We start from the raw sequence: 18,980 nt of genomic DNA on the forward strand, positions 1-18,980 counted from the left end.
CCCCCCCCCCCCCCCCCCCCCCCCGTGCCGGGGTTAGCTACTTAGGGTTAGGGTTGTGGAAATCAGCCCCACTGCTGTATCAATCACGCGTACAATGTAACTACACGCAGCCGCTGTCGAGAAGTGACAGCGGCTGCACGTCTATTCCTTCGCAGATGTTGTTATTTTTCAGCGGTGGGTGTGCGTTTCCTTCATGAATATCTTTATTAATCATGGAAAACTAAAATATAAGGAATCCCCGTAATCTATGATAATCATTCAATAATCGGTATACGATTTTTTGCTTGATTACGTCAAAAACTCACCGAAATCCGTGGCTAAAGTCAGGTCTGTAAATGTCCGTATTGCTTCACTCCTCATCTGCGTGTTATTTGAATGGCATTCACTCTCGTATACTACAACGTAGCTAGTCGGGGAGCGGAAGTGATGAGCTAGTCGGGGTGACCCATAAAAAGGTCAAATCATTGCCGGCGCAGCACGCGTGGATATGAGTGCTGTAGCTTTACGTACGTAACACATAAAATGCACGGGCGTATGTAAAACGCAACCACTTCCGGTTGCGCATGCTTGGTAGTTTGTTGATTTTGTGAAGCTCTCGAGGGAAAAGATGCCACCGCACAATCTACTCCGAAAAAATTCAACAATAAGGTCTGGATACCAACAAAACGCCGAATTCAACTCAACCATCAGGAAAATACGCTGTAGGTGAGTGGTAAAAATTATCTTACTCTTAAAATCAAACAAAATAAAAGGCATTTTAGGTGATTTTGCCGTCAATAGTGATGGTCATTTACAACGTTTAAACACTAATGCATGTCAGACCGTCTGGTCAGGCTAGCGTACAATGTACATTGCTGTGTGGTGGGGCCACATTCCTGAGTATTAATATGCTGTGGAAGAAAGCCCCACCACTGTGCATACGTGCTATTGGACGTCACACAATGGAGCTGAATTCACAAGTATAACAGGAAAGCCACCATAAAGTATAGTACAGATAGGCAGTGGTGAAGCCTAATTCACGAGTATACCGACAATTAAAGTAAACCAAAACCCAAAGAGAAATGTGGATTGAGTGAAAGCAGCAACAATAGTAGAACACATCAGTGAAAGTTTGAGGAAAATTGGACAATCAATGCAAAAGTTATGAATTTTTTTATAGTTTTGGTGTTGGAACCGCTGGATGAGGAGACTTAGAGTTCATGACATCATGTGTGGACAACAATATAAAGAAAATATGAAGGTAATTCCACAAAAATTCATTTTTTGTGAAAATTACGCTTTCCATCAACTTCATACTGACATATGTTAAGGATAGTTATTCCCCCTACTTTCTGAAAGCGGCTAGACCCTAGTCAAGTGCTCTTTTATTATGCTAGAAAAGTGAAATCATGTTGAATTCTCTTTATATTTTCTTTATAACATTTTCCACACATGATGCCATAAACTCGACTAGTTGCTGCTTTCACTCAATCCACATTTGTCTTTGGGTGTTGGTTTCCTTTAACTGCAACCAGCCAGAACGCGAAGCTCCCACAGTACAGTGTACAAGGAGTGCCCGGGGTTAGCCGACAATATGATGCTTCTGGGTACCACCAGGGAGGTGGGAAACCACCTCCCTGGTACCACATGGGACAAAGACACATTAGAACTCGAAATACTGTATACGCTATATATTTCACGTGGGTTTTATTTTCGCGAATTTCGCGAGTCGGGAGCTATTCGCGAAATTAACAACACGCGAAAATATTACCTTCCAAAATGAATCCCTTGCCTTGACGATACGAACATTTTACGGCTTACCGAACAGACCATACTGGCTAAGCTTGTTTACGTACATACACGTCCACGTCTAACTACTAGTATTAGTATACACAGCCCAGTCGCTGTGGTAGCATTCGTTGATAGTAAGTTGAATATTCACACTTTCTTTGCCACTTCATATTTTCTCTGGTCCCCCAATCGCGAATTTAACCACTCGCGAAAATGTGTGACATCGGCAATTCGCGAAAATTTATGTACGCGAAAATTATAGCGTATACAGTAGATTTTGATGATGAGTGGGACAATATTGATTAACAATCATGGAGATTTACAACACCTTTACTCATGCAATGCATGCGGGCTGCGGGCATGCCATTTGGCAATGGAACAAGATTGCACTCAGTGAAAGATGAGGCGCACACTACTAGTTGAATGTTTAAAGCACCTCTATCTTTCACCTTGTGCGAAAACTTGTTCCATCACACTCATGACCATTCACTATTGTAGAAATAGATCTAGAAGTACAAGCATAGATCACTATATCAGATGGTTATAGAAGTGATCTACATGTAGATCTGGGTTCTTACTCCCACCTTATATACTAGATCTCTGAGACTCTAGATCACTAGCCTCTTCTTCTTATTCCTATACTGTGCAGGACCTCCTGGGAGTATACTTGCACACTTGGTGGGCTCTCCCATGTGACAGACATGATACTCGAGGCATAAAAGTGCACAAAAAATATATGTTTCTAAAAAAGTTATGTACAAGTTCAAATCATTCTGTTTTGCCCTGGGTAGCTGGTTGAAGGTTACATGTTTGATCTTTGATTTAAAGATGTCAAGTGATGTCGAGTTCACTACATCTTGAGGCAGGTGGTTCTACAGGCGGATGGTGTCTGGGAAAAACGTCCCTCTCAGTAGTGATGTTTGGGTTCTGGGGATGACAAACCTCTTGTTGTGTCCTCTAGTTTTGAGTATTGAGTAGAATGAGTTGATCATCAGAGAACTATTTAGCCTAGACTGTTCCATCTAGGCTAGAACATCTAGGCCTAGCATAGACTGATAAATCTGCCTCTTGAGTCTTGTTCAGAGGCCTCTTGTTAGTTGTACATTTTATGTACACATATTTAATATGGTACTAGGTTGGCCCCTCACAACAGACAAGATATCTTCCATCCACTCTGCTGAGCTGTGTGGACTTAGAGTTCAGTGGCATCAGGAAACACATAAAATGGGGTAGAATTTCCCCTTTTTAGCTCACCTGAGCCAAAGGCTCAAGTGAGCTATTGCGATTGCCCTTCGCCCGGCGTCTGTCGTGCGTAAACTTTTTACATTTTCATCTTCTTCTTGAAAACCCCAAGACCGATTTTCATAAAACTTGGCAGGTAGCATCCCTAAGGGGTTAGGAACTCAATTTCTTAAAATGGGCACCATGCCCCACCCAGGGGGCCCCCAGAGAGGGGGGGGGGGGGCAAACCCCCCAAAATTAAGGAATCTGTAAAAATCTTCTTCTCTAGAACCAGAAGTGATAGAGCTAAGTTGATACTATGAGTTAGTACATTGATGACTGTAGTTTCAAGTTTGTTCATGGCAGAATCAGGGGTGCCCCCCTTGGGACCCAGGGGAGGGGGGTGGGGAGGGGTCCTAATGGGGCCTAAATTGTACATTTTCATCTTCTTCTTGAGAACCCCATGACCCATTTTCACCAAACTTGGCAGGTAGCATCCCTAGGGGTTACATCGTAGGATCTCAATTTGTAAAAATGGGCACCATGCCCCACCCAGGGGACCCCAGGGGGCCCAAACCCCCCAAAATGAAGGAATCTTTAAAAATCTTCTCTAGAATCAGAAGTTATAGAGCTAAGATGATAAAGTGAGTACATTAATGACTGTAGTTTCAAGTTTGTTCATAGCAGATCCAGGGGTGCCCCTCTTGGGGGGGGGGGGGTTGGGAAGGTCCAAATGGGGGCCTGAATTGTACATTTTCATCTTCTTCCTGAAAACCTCATGATGGATTTTTGTCAAACTTGGCAGGTAGCATCCCTAGGGGGTCAGGATCACAATTTATCAAAATGGGCACCATGCCCCACCCAGAGAGCCCCAGGGGGCCCCAATCCCCACAAGTTAGGGAATCTTAAAAAATTTTGGCCCTTATTGTACATTTTAATATTCTACTTGAGAATGCCTGGTCAAATTTTAGTAGAGCTGTGAATAATTTAGATTAGTGACTGCGTGAAAGGTGAACTTGCGATACTCAGTTGAGCGCTAGACCCGCGGGTCTCTTGTCCGTATCATAGAATCCAGACTAGAGGTCTAAAAAGAGGTCACAAAAATTGGCATCTAGATCTAGACACTTCATACCTTTAACATTAGATCTAGAACCATACTCGAGGAAGGAGTCAAGCTCACCAATTTCACGATTTATTCTTCTTTTATACACTATTTTGCATACTTTAATGGCATTATTGGGTAACACTGCCTTCAACTCTGCTCACCGTAGCCGCGCTCAAATTCATTGCTAAACTCAAGTGTGCGCGAATAGATTGCACAGTCCCCACAGCAGAGTATGTAAATGGAAGATACCTGGGCCCTGTTTTATGAAGAGTTAAAATCGATTATATAGTTGATTTCAACTGTAAGTCTATGGCGGCCTGTGTGGTAAGGAAATTTAAAATCGATTTTATCTTTTGATAAAACGGGGCCCTGGTATCTGTCTCTTATGTGAGGAGCAGACCACTTTGCCAACTGTACAGAGGCCACCGAACAAGGGGCCACCGAACAAGGGGCAGATGGTCTAGGTGTAGCAGTGACAGATCCAGCAGAACTTAAAAATCACAGGAGCAGCTGAAGAATCCAAACTACATGTACAGTACAACTAGAGTCTATAAAACGTACATTTCAGAAGTATCTGCCCAGAAATTGTGAACTTTCAACTGGAGTGCTGTTATACCCGTAGCTGTTGCTTTTCTGTCATACACACTGTACATTATGACACTTGTATTGTGATGATAACAGAGAGGCTCTTGTAACTAAAAGTACTCATTCTACCTACAGTGTCAAAAGATACTCATGGCGCTGTGGAACAGAATTTTACGTTACAAAATATTCAGAGTATCATAAAAGATATAACACAAGAACAATAAGCAAACAAACAATATAATATGTAAACATGTAAATAATCAAAGATAGGTTTTGAGAGTTCTTTTTCAAGCGTCAATGGAAGGTGCTTTCGTATGTTGACATTTCATCAAGTTTTGGATCCAAAGAGAAAGCATGATCCCCCAAACAATGCTTGATTTGAGGTACACTACCTGTAATTTCTGTGTGTTCGATGAGCGGAGATTTTGTGGTGGTTGGTGAAGATGAGTATTTTCAAGGAGGTTTTATACATGGAGTTCCAACTGGCTGTAATTATTCAAACAGTTATCAGATTTCTATTGATGTACAAAAGAATTCCACAGGTGCACTTGTGCCTTTGATGATCGATGTTCGAAGCCGCCGTCTTGCTGAGCAGTCTGACAATTCATTTTGAACATTATCATAATGTTGGCCATATTTTGCTTGTTTATTTATTAAATGAAATGAAATTTCACTTAATAATAAAGCATGTAAAACAAAAGTCAATTCCGTTCAGAAATTTGCGCAAAAGTGTAAATCAGAGCTGTATTATGTGAACATGTTTAAAACTGTACCATCCTGGAAAGCTGGTTTTATCACTCTTCGACTTAATTTCCCCAAATGAAGCTAACATGTAATAATCTTCAGGTATAATTCTTTATTGATAGATATATCAGATTAGTGCCCGCGTATGCCCAGTCGTGTAATTTTCATTTTCGTTTCAGCATTTTTTCCTCAATTTCTGTTCGCGCATCCTCATGTCTGTACCACCTAGCTTTTATAAGAAGGGATAGCGAAAAGTAATTACCATCACAAAGACATATCTTCCTTTGAAAGTGGCTGGTGATTATGCAATGAGACACGAGTCAATTGTCTTCGTATCGGCGAGGCAGATCCTGTTTGGCACATGCTTCAAATATTTTTTAGCGGCGGCTTCGAACATAGATCAAAGGGAATAACTCTGTTGTTACTCCATCTCTTCAACCTCCTTGGTATTTTGAAGGTGAGCAGGGGCAAATTTGTGCAATGTATGGTAGACAGTTTTTTAAGAAGAATCTTGAAGTTTATGTGTTCTACAGGGAGCCAGTGTAGGGACCGAGTGGAGTAGATGTCATTTTCTTTGTCAAGGTAAGTAATCTAGCAGCACAATTCTGAAGATGTTGCAGTTTGCAGTTTACTGAGTTCTTTTTGTGGAAGGCTGCAAAATGGAGAATAGCTGAAATCTTGATGGGACAAAATAAGAGCATGCATTAATTTTTCTGCTGCTGATCTACTTAAATTTCTCCGAATTGAGCCTATGTAGGACCCCGTTTACAGTCCGGCCTCAATTGCGCGGCCGAGCCTCGCAATTTTGTCCATTTACACTGCTGGGCTCGGCCGCGCTTTTGATTCAAACCTTTCAATATTTTGTCGTAGTGGCGCTCTGCTTGCAAACAAACGCAATTTGGTATTGTCTAGTTTTCAGACCCTTTGCCAAATGAATTCCGTGGCGACGAGGTCGCCGTTCGGGCAAAGGCCTTTGCCGAAGGAAAAAATCCTTTGCAGGACAAAACCACCTTAAACTATACTAGTTTTCGATGTCGAAGGGGTTAATATCCTGAACAGCGAAAGATACAGGCAGAGGGTTTGGAAGCCAGACTAAAATTGGTCGCGCAATTGGCCGCGCATTTGGCCCAGTTTGCGTTTACACCAAGAAGAGGCAGGGCTCGGCCGCGGCTCGGCCGCGGCCGAGACCACCTCCAGAGCGAGGCCAAATGCGAGGCCAATTTTGGCCTCGCATTTGGCCTTTTGCGCGTTTACACTGAAGCGGGGCTGGGCTCGGCCGCGGCTCGGCCGCGGCCGAGCCTCGCACTGTAAACGGGGTCTAGGTTACAAAATGAAATCTTACAGATTGGGATACATGGTGTAGGTCTGTGAATGACAGATTTGCATCAGATACAACACCAAGATGGCAAACTTTGTTCAGTGGCTTAACATTGTTGTTGCCAATTCTATTAACATGACATATATCAGACTTCACTTTGGACAACATCTGTTTGGATCCTATCAGAATAAATTCTGACTTACTGTCATTAGATTTCAGACCATTTCTTTCTATCCGGCCCATTCTCAGTAAAAGCGTTCAAATACGGAATTTTGTTGTCGCCGACATTCCATGACAGTTTGCGGTTCCCTGAAACCTATTAGATACTATTTAAATGTTTATTATATATCACGAGGACTTTATTTGTTAAAAATAAACACGATCAAATGCGGTTGTCTGCCTTTTTGTATAAAATTTTGCTGTTAAACTTCGTTAAGACCCCCAAAACGCAGTGTCGCCGGCTATTTCAGAATTATGTTTTATTGCTCCTCTCCGTCCACAAACACACTTTCCAAATATCATTTTCATGGACGATGAGCATATCATATGTGCTAATCACAATACTCAAAAAGTTCCAAAATTTTTATTGACTTCTTTTTTTATAGCCTTTTGAAACCTGTCGCCAAATTCACCGCCAGATACGTTACCAGTTTCTTTAGTGTTACAGCATTGCGAAAATAACAAGACTATGCAATGACCCTGTGTATATGAAACCCTGAGGATATACTTCATACACTGCAAGTACTTAGATTTTTTGTGCAACAGCTCTTTATTGAGAATACGGTACAATGTTTGAAATATCGGTTTTCTACACTTTATTTGGACATATACGTTACATACTTTTCACGCCACCCACTGCGACAGATATTGCAATGTCAGACAAATTGTATATTATACATTACTCCTCGGAATGACGCATCGATTCAACATTAAAGTTTAGTACAAGTGAGAAATATTTGGTAGATATCGCTCTCATAATAATATGATCGACCATATACGTTACCACAGATACGTTACCCCAGATACGTGACCGAATTTTGCTCATTGGTCTTGTGCTTTCTGAGGATCAAATCTGGTCAAAATTCATCCCTACACATTACATGCTTCGTTTTGTTGGACCTCAGGATTATATTCTTACACAAAAAGGACAGACAGGTGAAAAAGAGCAACACTTCCACATGATTTTTCTTTGTGCGTCAGTGTCTCACAACTTAATGCCAAGTTTTCCGACAGATACGTTACCACATAATCAAAATGCTGAAAAGAAATTGTAAATGTTTTTACAAACAAATCGTTGTGTGCTCATAAACTCCAAAGTTCTATTCTATAAAACCCAGCCACTTTCATTATTCTATGCAACAACTTTGAACGTTTATCTTACAAGACGAAGCTAAGATTCAGCATATCAGTTTTTTGCTTTTCAGATTTAGCAGATACGTTACGTATAATTCAGGGCACCCACAGTGACAAATAATGTTATGTAAAACAAAATGTTCATAAAACAATTCTGCATAGAATGACGCTTCCATAAAAAATTAAAAGTTATGTTCAAATGAAGAATATTCAGTAGAAATTGCTCTGTAACTTCACCGACAGATTCATTTACGGTACGCCAGATACGTTACCAAACTTTGAAAGAGTAAAAAGTAGTTTATGAAACGCTTCCGAGAAAAATTTCAGTGTTCTGTTGCATATTCTTTCTAGTGTTTTTCAACATATGAAGAACTACTCAAGATTCATTGATAAGTTGAACAATTATTTATTCATTTTCATTAAAAGGGATGAGCCAAATACGTTACCATAGGTCAAACAACAGTTTAGCATATCAAGTTCATAGAGACTGTACCTACTTCTTTCTAAGTTCCTGCAAAAATATATTTTTTAAACCTTGTTTGCATTATCCATCAAAACTTAATGAATATTTATAGTCAGATGGATAAATACATTCAGATGTAAGATGAGAATATTCTGTGAATGAAGAACTCAGCTTTCACATTTAGGGCTCTTTTCCACTACATTTCATAGTTTAAATATTACGTAGAATGTTTAAAATTGTTAATTTGGGCTTACATCATTCATTTTTAAATCAATTCATGAGGTAAATAATTAAACAGGTGATATTTATTAATTCATACACAACTAAGATTATTACTTATATTTTACCAGATACGTTACCAAAGGTGATTCGATGTTTTTCAATAGTTATTTCCCCAGGAAAGCAATTCATATTTGTTTCCTGTGGAAATTCCAGATCGGATCGTTCCCTTTGCATGATTTGTGGGATTCGAAACTTTATTTGTAAGCGAAATTTGCTAAAAATACAAAGTGAATATTAAGGTTATATTTCATTTCAGCAAAAAGCATATTTCAACCTACCACACAGAAATAATTTCTACCAATTAGCAAGGGATGACAACATCTTTACCTCTTGAAAAAAACCAATATCTTTAGGGGGGACAGATGTCTTTTCCTGAACAGAAATTGGATCAAAACAATAAATTTAATTCGGAGTTAGGAGTCCATTACAACATGTAAATTTGTGGTAACGTATCTGATTGGTGATCAAAAATCATATATGATGCTCTATTTCAAATCATTTTTACTCAATGAATGGTCATCATTTAGAATGTTCCACTTTTTGTTTCGTATTTGACCGGTTTTGAAGTTTCCGAAAACACATCTTTGAATGTATTACTTTGTGGTTGATTTTTCGGTTTTACTCACATGGAATTGAACACTTAATCTGAGAATGGCCCATCCATGTCTTAACATCATGAATACAGTGTACTTTTAATTTTAATTGTTTTAAATTTTCAGAGAGTCCAATCCTGGTTGGTGAGAAAGGCTCAAATATTTGTATGCGGTGTATCATCTGCATTTATAACAGTGATACTGAATGTTATGTCTTTCAAATTTTGTGCTTAATCCTTGAAAGATACAGAGAACAAAAGTGGTTTGCCTACAGAACTTTGTGGCCATATGGGACATCAATTTTTTGTCATTATACCCCTTTTAAATTTTAAATTTCATGTGTACTATTTAACCCAAGGGATGAAATTCCATGAAAACTGGAATTCTAAAAATGTTGTCTTTACCTATATATATCTTTATTTAGCACCTGGCCCTTTCAGAGCTACTCAGCTGTGGAATGGAATAGTAGAACACCTCAAACTGGCCGTGGATGTTAAGACTAGGAAACACCTGATGCGGTCATATGAAGACTGTTTCACAGGAGCTGATGCTGTAGATGTCATCTGTGACTATCTGGAGCGGGATAGTGTTGAAGGCAGAGACATCACAAGAGAGAAGATTTCCAAACTTTGCCAGGTTATTTATTTTCTTCCATTACATGAAATACAATGCTCCTATGTGTTGGTTTCTTGTCAGTTGTAATAATATCCCTTTATGTGTATACATGTACAGTGCACTCCCGTTACAACAAACACGGTTATAACGAAATTTCGTTATAACGAAGTAAAACTTCCGGTCCCAAAATTATCGCCATTAAAGTCTATGGTACAAAATTCGCTTATAACGAACACGGTTATAACGAAATTTTCGTTATAACAAAGTGTTTTCTGAGCACCACTGACAAAGAAAAACAAAAGAAATGTGCTCCGTTATAACGAAATGAGGATTGCTTTCGAAAATACGTAGCGGAACAAGTATTTTATAGCGTCTCTGCATGGGCGAACGCGTCACATCACTGTGTGTTCGCTTGGTGTGTCACTATTGTAATACAATAATCTGAAATTGAATAACTATTTGTTTTATTGTTCACATAGTTTTCCAGTGTATGACGAGTATTCAACCAACAGAATATGACATATGCGTGACTTCCTTGTTTTCGTTATATATTGTATTTGTTCGGTTATAACGAAATTTCGTTACAACGAAAGAAAACTGCCGGTCCCAAGCATTTCGTTATAACGGGAGTGCACTGTACATATTAGACCTACACACAATGTTGATTATTTCTCGGAACCTTTAAAATGGCTGTGCATGTTTGCCTGCTTGATGATATGAAATGTACAATGTATAGGAAACCACACAAAATACATACGGTACAAAGGACATGTACACATGTATTGTTTTATCATACCGATTGCATTGAAGGCCTACCTGTAATGACTGAGTACACTACACTCGCGGACATTTGTGTACAATGTGTACATGTGATAGGTCCACTAAGTTCAACTATTCAACTACTGGCTTACAGTGCACTCCAATTTGAAATAACGAACACAGTTATAATGAAATTCCGGTTACAACGAAGTAAAAATTCAGGCCGCAAAAATATCCACTCTTTGTTCTTTATTGTTTGTTTGTTCGGTTATAACAAAATTTTGATATACATTGTAACAAAAGAAAACTCTGGTCCCAAGGACTTCATTGTAATTGGAGTCCACTGTAGCTTAACCGCTTCAACTGTGTGCTTGAAACCTAAGAAAGTGATATGAAATGCTGTACAACATATTTCAGGAGCGTGATATTTTGCAAATCACTGCACACAACTTCACTAGTAGTTAGGATTGTGATTGGGAACCACAGCAACATTATTAGAAATCCTTTTTCATTGAAGAAAAAAGTTGATTTGAAAAGGTGATTTCCCACCTAAGAAACAATAAAAACATTTATAGATTATGGAAAGCTATGTTTTAACCCGTTGACGATGAGTCCTGAGTATACTCGTGCAGGGGTCTTTGGGAAATGTGCTTGTTGTAGCAAAATCAGCCCCTCAATGGGCTAATATGTTTTGGAGAATGTGAATATAATAATGATAAAGTTAGCTACTTGAAAAGTGAATGTGTCAGCATATCAACACTCATGACGCTTTGATACAAACAATCAATAACAACTTGTACACATGACATAATACACAGAGGCACAATTAGAAACATTGATGCAACTTCGGCGTGGATTATCAAAGGTTGAATGGGGCTGACTTGCAAATTTTTTTATACAAAGTTATACAATTTTGAAATGTATGGCATACATGTAGGAGTATTGGATGTATATTCAGAATGTAGATTTCCACAGAGAAATGGAAAACAAAATGCACACTTGTGTTTTGAGTCAGAAGTATTGGTCTGTTGATGTATCAAATTAATGCATGTCATGTCGAAATCTTTCACTGTTTTCCTGCACTTCATTTCAAGTTCACATGCTTGAACGAAGACTGTATGCTACCACTTACCAAGAGAAAAATAATAAGTCTTCAAACGATATCTTTTGTTAAATTGATGAAATAGTAGACATTGAATCTATGAGGGGAATTATCTTTACACATCATTTCATTTGGTTCAAACATTAAATCTGAATAATTTTCACTTAGAATGCATGTCACATGATTAGATGTACACAAATGTTGATGTAGTTTCCAGTCTTCACATGTGTTATCAATGGGCTGTGTTTATGAAATATCAATTACCTCATTCTGATGATCATTCAATGACTATTTGATTTGTGACTATTATTTGTCTTCATTGTCATTATTGAGATTTTCTTCTACACAGTACCGTATTCACTGGCGAATAAGGCCACAGCACCAGATAGGCTGCACCCCGACTTTGGTGATGAAAAACAGAAAAAGAAATCTGGGGGATTTTGTTCTGATCAAACCTTCCTTGCTTTTCTGCATTATTTTTCATATTAAGAAAGTATGTTACATTGAATGTACCACCATGTACTTCTCCATGTTTCCATGATATCCCTACAATAATTCATGTTGTTTTATCATAATTTTTGTTTTGTTTTGTTTTGTTTTTTTCTTTTTCCGTTGGATGCAAACTGCGTGTCAGGATTTGAGTGATCTTATCTTTGTGTAGGACCCTAATGTGTATTGTGAAGAATGACGGAGCCATTGCACACTCACACGACACTATTCAATAGCCCAGTACAATGGACTCCTGTTATAACAAAGTCCTCGGGACCGACAGTTTTCTTTCATTATAACCAAATAAATAAATTTAAAAAAAAACATAGAAAGGATAATGTTGCGGCCTGAATTTTTACTTCATTGTAACCGAAATTTTATTATAACCGTGTTCGTTATTAACGGGAGTGCACTGTACCTGTGTGTCCTCATTCACACACACTGTAGGGCGGACTGTACTATTTAATAGTCAAGTATTGCATGAGATAGTGCTATTTTGTGATGGGCACAGGATTGCAATTGCCGCTGCATGCACACCAGCTTACATTCGTGCTGTGTTTTCTTTTTTAGACTTTTTTTGTTAAATGTCCTCAGAATTGGCACCAGCAACAGTGATAAGTAAATAATGAAACAAAAAACACATTGTCACTCAATTGCAGAACATAGCATTGTCTGTAAGATTGATTAATTCAGTGGTTGATATCGCGTTTCTCATTGGCACACTACATATACATGTATATGTGGGTTGGTTAGGAAGGTGATTTTTTGAGTTGGAAATACAGTGTACAATAATTTGCTTGTGCTGGTCTCAACCAGACTTCACTGATTTATTTTTTATTAAAAACGGTGCTTCCTTATCACCGGCGAATACGATATGTCAGTTTCTGTTTCAACTAATGTATTGTTCCCCTTGAATGCATTACTGATAATGATAGCAAACAAACTGACTCTCTTCATTCTCCACAGTATTTTTTAGATCAGAATATTATTGAGGATGTGCAAGCTTCTGGTAACTTTGGGAACAAACGTGCTCTCTTTGAGGACAGTGCTTCACATTTTTACAGGTACTTCCTTTTTTTTTGTCTTCTTCGTTTATTCCAGTTATGTCATCATGTATTGTGTTGACTTGAAAAAAAGATTCATCATACTGATTAAGAGGATGAAGTAGAAAATACAGTTTAGAAACGGGATTCTGCTTTTGTCTTGAGTAAATCTGAAAAAAAAAATGTACAAGTGTTGTAATCTACAAGATTATGATGTAAAAATTTTTTAAATTATAAAATTAATTTCTAATTTTGATTGATTAATCATGCAAATTAAGCCCAAGATCTTATTTTAGCCTTTTAAACACTAATTAAAAGCATTGAGAGTGTATTTTTTGGTTCGTATATATATCTGCTTTAACATATTCAACAATCGTACATCATAAAAACTTTGAAAAGGCATTTACTACATTTATTAGTACAGGTGTATATATCTTATTGTGTTCAGAATTTGTTTTCTGTTTCTTTGTTTTTTTACTTAAATTTTTTTTTTCATATTTTCATTGGAAATTGTCACTGCCAAATTTTCTACCATAATTAGCATATACAATGTAGAATTAATCAGAGTAATTAATAGTAATAATAATAGGTTTTTATGAGTTTCATGACAGAGCACTGTTTTCTGTAGGAAATGTACACAAATCTCAAAATTGTGCTCATTTTGGGGTCACATGCAGTTACAAAAATGTAACTTTTTGATACCATAGAAGTGACTGTATGTATCCAGTTGTGACTTATCAAACTTGGTCTTTAGTAGATGCGTAATTGCACAGTGATCTTGTAGGGAAAGATTTGGGCCATATAGCTAAAGGTCAGGTGAAAATGCTAAGATGTCACTATTTTTTCCATGTTTTGAAAATGGCTCCAAGTATTGTCATGAAGGTTGGTGTATTATTGCCACATAATGATTGTTTGCTAATCATGTGAAAATATTGTCTCACAATAGCAAGCTGTACTGTATGCCTAGTGGGAGAATAATGTCATATGGCGAGAGGCATACCAGTTGCCATGATGACATTTTTTTTTTCCCCTTTACTTTGACATGTTCTAGGTTCTGTAGTAAGGATGTGAAGGAGGAGTTTGAAGGTACAGGTGACACAGCTGCACAGAGCTACTGCCATCATGCCTCACCCAGTGACACTTCAAAACCCTGCAGGTTAGAGACAGTCCAGTACAGTGAGACCTCGTTATAACGAGTTTGGTTTATAACGAGGAACCGCTTTTAACGAGGTGTTCACGTCAGTCCCGTTTTCCTTTGCGTGTAAACCTATGGCAGAACGAATCGTTTATAACGAGATCCTGGTTATAACGAGGACATTTTTGGTGCGTCATGAATTTATATGATAAAGAAAAACATTTGCAAGTTGATCGGATACAACGAGGTTCCATTTCTGGAACTGCCGCTTTCAAACACACGACAAACGAAATGCTGAAAATTCCACCGAATTCACCCTATCCATGTCTCTTTCCAGTTCTGCAGAGTCTGTAGTGAACACAGTATTATTCATTATACACACTGTGGATGTATATGATCCCCATGCCGTCTCTGTACATGTTGTATTATGTACTATCTGAAGCAGGGAGACTCGGAAACACAACGTTATCCTTTTTTTATCCCCCATTATCAGTGACAAATAACTGAGTACTGTTCCTTCCATGTTTTCTTCTAAACTACGCGATAAGACACAGGAATACCTTCCGATGTTCCTACTAAGTTATTGAACATTACATATCATTTGAGTTTCTTTTTTGCGAGATACTAGTGCGTGATATTAGGTCAGACCACACCGCAGCAAGAAAAAAAAAATGGCATTCAAACATTCAAAAACTTTCCATGTTGCAACACCCGTATCTTATTTTATAGCCAAAAATGGACAAATATATTTTTGAAATGCATCTGCAACTCATCATTATATCCTTTCCATTGTTAGTTCCAACATCTGGTTAGTAAACATGAGTGTTTATAGTACATAAAAGATTAAAGCCGCAATAATTTATGAAATCATCACTATCCTGCCGGGTAACAGTAACTAAAAATAGTTGAATAACGCATGTTAATCTACTTGAGCCAGTGTTTCGAAACAGAAACAAACACATCTAATAGTTTTAGTAGATCTGGGTTTGTTCAGTTATCATTTAACACTGCATTTCACAATGGAGATTTTCATTCGTTCAGAATGGTCTATGAGGTAGAGATTTGTGTAAAAGGATCATACCCTTCCAAATTCAACCCTATCACATATTTTATGAAGAAGGATGTACAAAATGCAAAGAGATTTTCAGTTGGCTCCAATTCACAAAAACTTCATGTTGCAAAAAATGTCTTGCTGTACCATACAATATGTGATGAATAGATGACTGATATTGATATAAAAAATACAGTACTCATTGTTCCATGTTGTGGTAACCTTTGGGCCAGACAGCTTATATTCCATCACAAAATCCACACAAATTTCATTTGAACTCTCAACCCTCTTGATTTTACGTGGGATATATTGGTAATATCAATATAAATGTATAAATGTATAAATGTGTATCAATTGGCTTACATGCAATATATAAGCCCATACATCTTATCCTTGTAAAAGGTGGGGCTAACCTGTGATATCAGTTGTGATTTTATATGCAGTGGTACAGTTGGCTAAGCAATTCATTATATAGAAAACGCAAAGAGAAATATTTCACATTTAAAAAAAGAATGCAGCTGCAAAGGCATTCAGATTTTCTCACAAAAAAACAACAACAACACCTCTCTGTGTATTGAATGGCATGATAAAGCCAAACAATCCATTTTGCCGGTCTCACATTGGAAATAGCAAATATATGGTAATACACATATGTATATCTGTACACATACTGATGCCTACAGGAGATTCAGCATAGATGTGTTACAGGACCAATTTGACAGAAGGAAGAAGAGGCGAAGCAGCTTTGGATTAGGTAGAAGTGGCCATAGGTACGTTCACATCTTGAGAGACTATTATAGTGTTGTAACAGTCACTTGAAACAAGCATCTGTTTATTGAATGCCACAATATCAAATATTGAAAGTATTTTGTATTGTGTTAATGAGACTCTGCCCGTTTTTGTTTTTGTTTTTGTTTTGTTTGTTTGTTTGTTTGTTTGTTTTGCTGCTGTAGTATGAACAAGCAGATTTTTCTGTCATTGTTTCTTCATGAAAAGTTCATATTTTCAGTGTGTCATTAAATCTCCTGATTGGAAGACAAGAGATCATGACTAGTCACTTTAGTGGGATCAATTATCATGGATGAAATGTTGTGGATCAAACCCATAGTATCATGAGCTGTGATTTTGACCAGTGAATTTAATTTTTCGTAGCAAAACCTTTTGGAGCTTCTGTGTTGAATAGATTGCTGTATTATGTGTAGTATTTGTCAGTAAGTTGGACCCAAGTGTACAATGGTCGAAGTTTTTCGCTTTCATCCTGCTGCTATTCTGTGAAGTAGGATTATGTGTTAAAGAGTGTGTGCAGTTCTAGTTGAGGCGAGGATTTAGCTCTTACGTTTTTCGAGATGATCAGAAACCACTCTATGAGATGTGAAAGAGCACGCAATTCTAAGGGGTATCAAAAGTTTTTTTGATGAAAATAGGTTTTGAAATGGCTGAGATATCCATAAAGAAGGTGAAACAAAGAGATCCTAATAAAAGGCCGTGGCCTGTCGCCTTTTATTATCACTTTTTGGGCTATCTCAGCCATTTGAAAACCAATTTTCATCAAATAAACGTTGAATCCTTCTTAAAATTACATGCTCTTCATGTTTCATATTGAGGTTTCTCGTTATCTCACTTACGAATGTTCAAAACATGAATCCCCACCTCAGCCAGTACTGTACAATCCCATTAAACCTTTGCTGAAGCTTGGTTTTTGTGTTAGATCAGTCTCCATTGATAACACCAATATTCTTCTTTCCTGCAATGAACTGATAGAGCTTCACTTGCTGAGGGACGAGGAAGCAACTTGAAAGGGATCCAGAACCCAGCCTTTGAAGGTCCTCATTCCCAAGGAGGCACTCTGGCAGCTATATTGTCTCCTTCCCGCAGGCCTCTTGCTCCTCATAACACTCCTGGCGAGCCATTTACTCCTGCATTTAGCAAGCTTGGGCGCGAGAGTAGGAGAGAAAAGAGGTTATCTAAAGATGGTATGGACAGAAATGTGTCTTTGCTTTCTTTATTGCTTTTTTTTCGTGAGCAGTTTACTTTCTATTCCTATTCCATATTAATTGTGCTAAAGGTATGGTGCTAATTTTGGCATAAGTAGCACTGTATGACTCTGTCCAGTACACTTTAGAAGACATTTCCATAGACCATATTCATATGAGAGAATATTCACAAGAGATGGGATGACATTGCAGGGGTTTGTCAAGCTGCAAAGAAGGATAAAAAAAATCATTGATATCTGTGATACCTGTTGTATGAAAGCTCTGCTAGTCTACAGTATCATTAGGGTGCAATGATACAAACTGCTCAAAAAATTGAATATTTTGTAATATAGAATATTTCCTATAAGATAACCCTGATTCTGTAATATGATCACAGAAATACTCTTATACTCATACTGAAATAGATTTTAAGCAATGAGTATATACAATGTATGATACATATCAAAGTTGCTTGTGTGTGTAAGATTTTCATTCGTAATATTGACAATGTGGACTTTATGTTGTTATAATGAAATTTGTGTTATCTTGTCAAGAATTAATTTGTATATTGTTTATATGAAAAAGAAAGGAAAAAAATTGACAAAAACACAAAAAGTGTGTGTGTGTGTGTGTTTTAAAGACTGTAATTGCTGTTTGTCTCTTTTCTTTGCCAAGTTGTGAGTGAAATATGGAAGGAGGCCATAATTCAGAGGATCTTACATCTAGTGGACCTATCCCACCTGGACAACCTCCTTGCCTGTGCAGCAAACTATCAGTATGAAAGTGCTCAGCATGTAGAAAGGTCAGCAAGGGGTGCAGCCACAAGAATGTCCACTAGAAGGAATGTCACCAGACCTAATCTTGATAGGTATGTTGAATGTTGTTGTAATAATGACTGCAGGTTTTTACATCATCAAGGACTGATAGTTGACATGATACGTCATATGACCAAACCTTTCATATGTGAGCCGCCACAACATAAGGATTTGAAAGTTAGTGACGGCTGAGCCAAGAAAATCAAGTTTGAAGTCAAATCATCAAAATCGGTCGAAACGATCAGATTTCTGTTTTTGGCATATGTTTGTACTCTTATGCATCGTCTGTCATCTGCCGAAATTTCGAAGCAAAATGATCAAAGGAAAGGCAAGAAATTAGTGTTTTTCTGAGCCATGAGTTTTCAACTTTCAATGGAACAGAAACATGTCCGAAGGTTTGGATTTAGCGCCGCAGCTAGACTCTGCCCCTAGCAATGAGGGAGTGATCTTATTGGTCAGTGCGTAGCGTCCTGGTTACTCATTAGTCGTGCGTAGATGGCTGACACTAAGCTTGAATGAACATCGCAGAGGTTGCTAGGAGCATACCGTCTATTGTCAAGAGGT

The 18,980-nt window shown here is 37.9% G+C and overlaps 1 protein-coding gene across 1 annotated transcript in view; it reads left to right on the forward strand.

The window, feature by feature from the left end:
- LOC140228792 (DEP domain-containing protein 7-like) overlaps positions 1 to 18,980 on the forward strand; it is a 35,231-nt gene that overhangs the window by 2,170 nt on the left and 14,081 nt on the right. Inside the window, exons 2-7 of the mRNA XM_072309066.1 lie at positions 9,859 to 10,070; positions 13,366 to 13,463; positions 14,494 to 14,598; positions 16,312 to 16,398; positions 17,390 to 17,601; positions 18,277 to 18,469. Coding sequence (XP_072165167.1) covers positions 9,859 to 10,070; positions 13,366 to 13,463; positions 14,494 to 14,598; positions 16,312 to 16,398; positions 17,390 to 17,601; positions 18,277 to 18,469 — 907 coding nt within the window. The remainder of the gene's footprint in view (positions 1 to 9,858; positions 10,071 to 13,365; positions 13,464 to 14,493; positions 14,599 to 16,311; positions 16,399 to 17,389; positions 17,602 to 18,276; positions 18,470 to 18,980) is intronic.

Source organism: Diadema setosum, chromosome 5 (assembly GCF_964275005.1).
Source record: "Diadema setosum chromosome 5, eeDiaSeto1, whole genome shotgun sequence".
Classification (NCBI taxonomy): Eukaryota; Metazoa; Echinodermata; class Echinoidea; order Diadematoida; family Diadematidae; genus Diadema; species Diadema setosum.